Source organism: Hippoglossus hippoglossus, chromosome 17 (genome assembly GCF_009819705.1).
Source record: "Hippoglossus hippoglossus isolate fHipHip1 chromosome 17, fHipHip1.pri, whole genome shotgun sequence".
Classification (NCBI taxonomy): Eukaryota; Metazoa; Chordata; class Actinopteri; order Pleuronectiformes; family Pleuronectidae; genus Hippoglossus; species Hippoglossus hippoglossus.
The window spans coordinates 17,036,374-17,044,015 of NC_047167.1; the positions used below are offsets into that span (position 1 = coordinate 17,036,374).

At 43.8% G+C, this 7,642-nt stretch overlaps 1 protein-coding gene across 2 annotated transcripts; it reads left to right on the top strand.

Annotated features, from left to right (window-relative positions):
- The first annotated feature begins 221 nt into the window (after positions 1-221).
- On the top strand, positions 222-7,642 carry gata6 (GATA binding protein 6). Of its 2 annotated transcripts, XM_034612586.1 has the most exons (8): positions 289-374; positions 813-877; positions 988-1,897; positions 2,446-2,612; positions 3,396-3,521; positions 3,640-3,727; positions 3,834-3,931; positions 4,417-7,642. In XM_034612586.1, the coding sequence occupies exons 2-8, from the start codon at positions 827-829 to the stop codon at positions 4,576-4,578; spliced, it is 1,602 nt and encodes a 533-aa protein (XP_034468477.1). In that variant the 5' UTR covers positions 289-374; positions 813-826; the 3' UTR covers positions 4,579-7,642. The 2 variants fall into 2 exon arrangements, with proteins under 2 accessions (XP_034468478.1, XP_034468477.1); XM_034612587.1 differs by lacking the exon at positions 813-877 and having other exon boundaries at positions 222-374.

Genomic DNA, 7,642 nt, shown 5'->3' on the forward strand with positions numbered 1-7,642 from the left:
GGAGCTCCATCTCTGTCCAGAGTCACAGAAACATGATGACATTTGCATGTTAATAAAACTCTCAGACGTGATCAGGTCTCTCTCTCTCCCTCTCTCTCTCTTTCTTTCTTCTTTTCTTCCTCTTTCTTCCCCTCTTTCTCTCTGTTCCTCCGTGTGATTGATTGGAGGAGTTCATCAACAAACTCGCACCCCCATCGCGTCTCCGGCCGCTCGCGCTCCTCGTGATTGGTCCGCCTCCTGCAGCCGCGGCTCCAAGCGCCTCCTCTCATAAACGGAGTTGGAGCGCACGGACGTTTCCCCGTTACTTCCAGCCAGGAGACGCAGCGACTCACCACTGAGGACTCACACTGCGACCTATGGCACACAACTAGCAGGTATGTGGCGAGAAGAGACAAGTTTTTCTTTCTGTGCCTCCTCTGTTTCTATATTCCCCCCTCATGGCGCACAGTCGGGTTAAATGTGCGTAATGTGGGGCCGAGCGCAGCGGGACTTTACGCGTCAATTCGGGGTGTCGTTTTTCTTTATCGCTCGAGTCTGCCCCTCGGTCCTTATCTGTTTTTGGGTCTTATCAAATGGTTATCTCTTTTTTGCTGTGAAGACATATTGCGTTTTGTTTCCAATCTCTTATGTGTGTGCGTGCGTGTGTGGGAGGACAGGGATTTGACACGGATGGATCCATGCGCTCTCGTGCGCTCTTAATGGGAATATGACAGCCACTGTGGACTGAATGGTGTTTGACTGGAGTTAGAGATGATCAAGCTTTAGTTTAGTAGATTCTTGATTTATTCTTTTTTTTTATTTTTTAATTTCAGCCTCTCCTCTAAAGATGAAATCACACTGTCTTCCCGAAGTGGACTTGCGTTTTTCCACAACTTTGGCGAGTTTCTGTCTGGATGCATTTTGTGGCACATTTTGAACTCGCTCAACACGAGTGTATTTTCCTCTAATTTCCCAAGTGTTAACATTCATGTTATTATGTTCTTACAGGGTAGACAACTCCCTGAGCATTTTTTATTAACCCCTACGGTGTATGGAAAGTGCTCCTGGATGGAGCTGGGCGAAAACAGCTGGTCAATGGTCAAGCGAGAAGTATCCAGCAGCCCAGGGTCACCGGCTGAGCAGACCTACCTGCCAGGTGACAGCAGGAGGAACGGCCCCACCTCGGAGGAGCTGAGGACGGCTCCGAGCGAGCTCGACGCGCTGGGGCACCGCCGCTCCGACGGCAGATCACTGCACTCCTACGTTCACTTCGGACACCATAACAACACCCTGACCGCCGCCGAGGACATCCCGCTGTTTACGGATTTAGACCAGGGCAGCAAGCTCGTCCTCTCCAGCGGAGCGCACAAGGCCAGCCTGCTGGTGGACTCGGCCGACATGTACCAAACGCTGGCCATCGCCGCAGCCCAAAGCCAGACTGGATATGATTCCTCCTCTGGTGGTTACATGCACTCCAACCCCAACTCTCCCGTGTACGTGCCCAGCTCCCGGGTGGGCCCCATGATACCCAGCCTGTCTTACCTGCAGGCCAGCGGCTCTGCGCAGTCCAGCCACGCCGTCTCCAGTCACTCGGTCTGGTCGCAGTCCACCCCGGAGAGCCCCTCGTACAGCACCGGGAGCCCGCACACCTCCAGCCGGTTCCACTACCCTCCAAGTCCGCCCATGAATAACGGAACCCCGAGAGACCCCGGTTACACTAACACGCTGAACATGAGCAACAGGGACCAGTACGGCCTCTCTCGGCCCCTCAGTGGCACCTACGCGAGTCCATACTCTCCTTACGTCGCACCGCAGCTCTCCCAGCTGCCCTCGCCCTGGACCGGGGGACCTTTCGACAACACCATGCTGCACACCTTGCAGAGCCGAGGCGCGCCCTTGATCCGAGCACCGAACGGAGGTAAGAAAAAAAACAAAACGGCAAATTAGTGGAGGTCATGGCGATGGAAAAGTTTTCATTCTCTCAGTCTGAGATGGAGAAATGTTTTGGTAACAGAACCTGATGGAGGCCAAAGTTTAGAAATTCAAAATGACTCTGTTTGACAAAGTAGTCAACCGCAAATGTATTCCTTTGTAGAACTTTGGCAGGAGGCAGCATGTTTGTGTCAGAGCTGCGAGAAAAATCAGGCCTGTTTCTGCGCGTAAACCTACGACGACTGGCCAAAACATGACCATTCAATATAAAAATAAACCCCCATAGGTATTAAAGCAGCAGGATAAATATATGGAATGTTTGTCAGATTTATTTAAGTCTTTATTTGAATACAATGATACAATATGTGTGCTTTAAACAATATTTTTTCTAGACATACATGGCGTCTATGGGATCAGATTTAATTTCCTTCACTTTGCAAAGGATTTACAAAATACTACTTGCAAAATTAGGCATATTTCAACGCATTGAGATTTAACGTTGGTCTGATTTAAGTTTGTTTTGATAAATTGCAGATATTCTCGACGACATGGGGGAGAGCAGGGAGTGCGTCAACTGCGGCTCCATCTCCACGCCGCTGTGGAGGCGCGACGGCACGGGCCACTTTCTCTGCAACGCCTGCGGCCTGTACAGCAAAATGAATGGGCTGAGCAGGCCATTAATTAAACCACAGAAACGGACGGTAAGCATGGGACCACTTAAACGCTCAATTTCCTGCCTAATGGCTGAAGGTTGTCAGCCATGATATCCGTGGTCAGCCATTAAATATTACGATTTTAATCAAATAGATGTTATCCCACTTTATCTGTGGTGTATCTTGTAAAATACGCAGAAATGAGCTTGTAAAATAAATCACTCATCATGTAATAAATGTGAGTTAATGACATCATTCAGCACATGAACCAATTGATTTAAAAGAATCAGTCAACAATCGTGGAAATTAAGTTGATACGGGACAAGAAGAAAATGTGTTAATTTCTTAAAATTTGGTTTGAATGGAATCGATGGCGCTGGTTTAATTGGATTAAAACCACATATGCATACACACAGAGGACAATTGTTAGCGTAATTAATCGGGCACTTAATCAGCCACTCGGGGCCTTTTCATCTTGGGTAATTTAATCTTAACAGGCGACAGAGACAAATCTGTTCCTGGTGCCATTACGCAGCATTACGCACGGCTTTAACCAGGAAAACCAAACGTCACGCATGGACACTCCTTGCAAAGTTACATCCTGTAAAAAGCCGTGCGTAAAAGCCAGTAACATTGAGATCATAATGGAGCCTTTATTGTTGTTAGGAAATAGGGTGTGAATGGTCGGACTGTAATGCAATTGGTGGAGTGTGGCTTTCACTTGAAAAACACTCCCAAATGACTTCGGTTTGACAAATATATGAATATCATTTTTTATTCAAAAGCTTGAATTTGACTTTGATACTTATGTTTTATGTTTTTTATCTCCAGTCGACGTCAAGAAGAATCGGCCTCTCCTGCGCCAACTGTCAGACCAGCACGACAACTCTGTGGCGCAGAAATGCAGAGGGAGAGCCAGTGTGCAACGCATGTGGCCTTTACACTAAATTACACGGGGTGAGTGGAGGTTTAATTTCACATTTCTTGCTAATTTTATCAAACAGTAATATCCATTAATAACCACAGTGTTACAGAAAACTAATACATCTTTGTGTCCAAATGATCCAATCTGCAGGTACCTCGGCCGCTCGCCATGAAGAAAGAGGGAATTCAGACGAGAAAAAGAAAACCCAAGACAATGAATAAAACAAAGGGATCCTCTGGTGAGTGTCTGCTTATTTCTTATTTCTCTGCCTGTAAATAAATAGTATCAACACTTTGCTTTTCCTGAAAAAAACTGATCTTAATAACGTACTTTATGTTTTATAGGAAATAACAACTCAATCTCTATGACTCCCACATCCACCTCCTCATCCAATTCTGAAGATTGCTCAAAAAACAGCTCTCCCTCCGGACAGGTGTCAGGGGTAAGACTTTAATTTATGCTTTTCTAATTTATATATTCAATTTGTTCTTTGTTTATTAGGGTCAATTATAATTGGACATCTGTTTCATAAATCATATAAAATATAATTATAATAAAAACATGAAATACATTTTATGGGACTCAATAATTTGAACTTAACTTGACTTAAATTTATTTCAAATGTGGAACACGATGCATCCTCAGGGTTAAATGTTGTGTAATGAAATCATTGTGGCCTCTGATTCTGCAGTTTTTGAGGTCAAATGGTCACATGCAGCTGACTGACGAAACACGTGTCACCATAATATTGCTGTAAAATTCACATTTCTTGGGATGTGATGCTATTCTCCCTCATTTGTGCAAGTAGCATCTCAATTTAAATTAAATGTGTATCACACTCCTCAAACAGCAGCAGGTGCATTTAGAAGAACTTGTTGTATTTTTCAGTCAGACTAATGCAGTTTTTATTTTGCTCTGTTGCTGCAGGTCAGTTCGTCTGTGCTGTCCAGCTCAGGGGAGGGAACAGGCTCGGCCTCAGCGCTGAAGTACCCGGCACAGGACGGCCTGTACACCAGCGTGGGCTTGACCCAGCCATCAGATGTAGCTTCAGTGCGGGGTGAACCCTGGTGCGCCATGGCTCTAGCTTGAACACCTAAATCTGTTTTTGGGAGGACAGCAATCCCTGGCCCCTTCTGTCTGGATGCTATGTGTTGTGGAAGTATTCCGGGGGCATTGTTTGTTTCCTTCCTCGCAGCTGATGCAAGAAAGAGTCGGACGTTGGGGAAAAAGAATCGTGAGACCACTTCAGGTCATGCTGCGAGCTTGAAGATTGGAGTATCTGGGATTTGTTTCCAGATCGGTGTGGGGATCTTGTTGCCTTAAAGAAAAATAAAAACCAAAAGGGAGACTCCAGGCCTATGATCAACCAGGTGGCCTGCTGCGGATGGTTTCTGGACCTGCCGTGCACTCGATATCTCACCCGTCCGTGGCACAGAACCAGACCCGGGGTTCACGAAGCAAGGCCATCGTGTACATAACGGATTTCCTCTCTGAAGAAAAAAGCTGTTGATTGGATATCAGTGCTTCATAAAGCGCTGAGCTCTTTTTAAGTACATTTAGATTTTCCTTTTCTTTCCACAACTGGAATCATGCCACACGTGCCGAGACAACTTTAATGAATCAAAAGAAGAAAGAATATTTATAAATCTTCCAATGTTGAAAACATGGCTATGATTGTTAATAAAGATATCAATATAGAGTAGAAGTTAAACCATTCTGATGTCTTCTTTTCCTATTTTTATTTCTTTACAAGTGGTTGTTAGTAGCAGTAGTGTTGAATCTGCACATGTTTTCCACTGAAAGCTCTTACTGTATTTGACTGAAACTTGTTTGGTTTAAACAGGGTATAAATGACTGTGTCATCTAGTGTGTTTGTTTAATTCATTGCAAATATCGACTCCTTCAGACTAATTTTTTGATACTTGTCGGCTGTTGGCTGTAGCGTGATGGTACTTCTCTCAAAGCAGGGCTTCAAAAACACTATTTCACATGTGAAGAGGTCGGACGGCTCGCTGGAACAAAGCACACCCAGAATAGCTGTGAGCCAACTGACATTTATGTTACACGACTGTTGGCTTTGCAACCTGATTCATTATAGACTGTGTAACTTTCACAATGCAAGTATGTACTGTTGCATCAATTTTATACCACAATCAGAGCAATGTGGAGAGTGAGGTCACCTCTGAACAAATTCATGTTACTCTTGATGACTAGACCCAGCGAGGATCCAAAGGAATGTAACGACCCAGTAGCTTAACGTGGCGAGATGTTTAATGAGACAAATAAATAAAGATGCAAACAGTTCATATCACAGTTTATTATTTTTTATTTCCAAATGCAACCCCATTTGAATTCACCGCAGAATGGGTGGCATGCAGAATCCCAAACAATTTGAGAGGTATGTTTGATTCGACACCCTCCACGCCTCCTCCGGTCGTGGTGTGGGTGGAGTCTCAAAACGCCATTCCAGGCCCCAAAACAACCACAAGGAGATTTTTAAAGATGAAGACAATCTGTTGAGTTAGATATTGTGTAAAAAGGGTTATTTCTTTTTTTTATTTCTTATTTTATTCTTCCAAAACTCACTACATCCAAAAAGGGCATGCCATTCATTTTGATGGAGTTTATTTATTTTTCTGAAATATAATGTTTTTCTTTTTTGTTTGTTTGCTCTATGTTTTTTTTTTCCTGGAAATAATTTTTATTTAAATTCCGTCCAATAAATTGTTCTGGTGATGCAAAATGAATTTCTGTGTTTGAAACAGAGCATGAGTGTATGTCATTTTCTATGAGGCGATCACAGCCATGATTTAACACACAGAAGAGAAACGTTTTCAATCATTAGATTTGTCAGTTCAGCTCATTCAAAGCAAATATTTCCTGGAAACACTGCGACAAAAAATAAAATCCATGCCTCATTTTCACTTTTCAAACATATTTCACCTAAATTTGAAAACACAACATCAGGACTCAATCATCTCCTGTGTTTTCATGCTGGTTTGCCTCCAAACTTTTTTATTGAAGCAAACTTTATTCTTCTTTTTTTTAATTTTCCTTCAGAGTTTTTTCTTCCCTACCATTTAGCCCCGGTGGGTCTCAGTGCACGGCCCACTTTCCTCTGTCCTCTTGAACCAGCAGCTCAAAGTACCTGTCACAATGTTTACTGTACTTGAGCGAGAATGGCCTGTGAGTAGCAGCACATGAAAAGATTTTTTGGAGATGGTGGAGATTTATGTCTCGGCTTAGCGTTATCTGTCTGCTCTTTGACGTATTGATTTAGCCGGGTTTATTGAGTGTGGAGGAATGTGCTGCTCTCTGCACAACGGCCACATCCACACTTCTGACGTGAACACTTATTGTTGTTGCTTTTGTTTTTTTGCGGAGGATCACACTTCTGCATTTAACTGGAATCAGGCAGACGGTGCTATTCGTTTCAGCCAGTGAGTCTTCAGCGTTACTGGTGCAGAAATGGAAAGGTTCTTCATGCTTTCGTTTTGCACTAGGTGTTATATAAAACTCAATCTGTGCCCTCAGACCACCGGGCGTTCAGTGCTCCGGCTTCCCGGCAGATAAACGACAAAACCCCCTGTTGGATTTGTAAATGAAAACTAGTGTTCAACTCAGAACAGGGCTAAATATTTATAGGTTTCTTAATTTATGATGTGGTCCCACCTTGGCACTGTCTGACTGGTATCCATGGTGCAGCGAGGGAGGACATGTAAACACAACAGAAATCCTCCCTGCACGCATTGGCTCTCATCTGGAGAGATGTTCACAAAGCTGAGGGTCGCAACAACCACCACATGCACCAGGGACGTACACAGACATTCTGAGGGGCCATTGCTCTTACCTGAAAAAGGCAACAACCCCCCCCCCCCCCGTGCTAGTGCAAGTTAAACCTGTAGTGCAGATAGGTGAAAGTTTCCTGTAAACTAGCTTAAGCAGGGATATGGTTTTGTATCGTGAGCCGATTGCAAACCGCAATATTCAATTGTCGAAAATAAAATTTCAATAAATAAATTCCAATCATTATGAGTGGACATTGTGTGGGAACTGTTGAGGTTTCTCTATAATTTTATAAACTATGTAAAGTGCCTGGAGATAATGTATATTATGATTTGGCGCTGTACAAATAAAATTGAATTGAATTGAA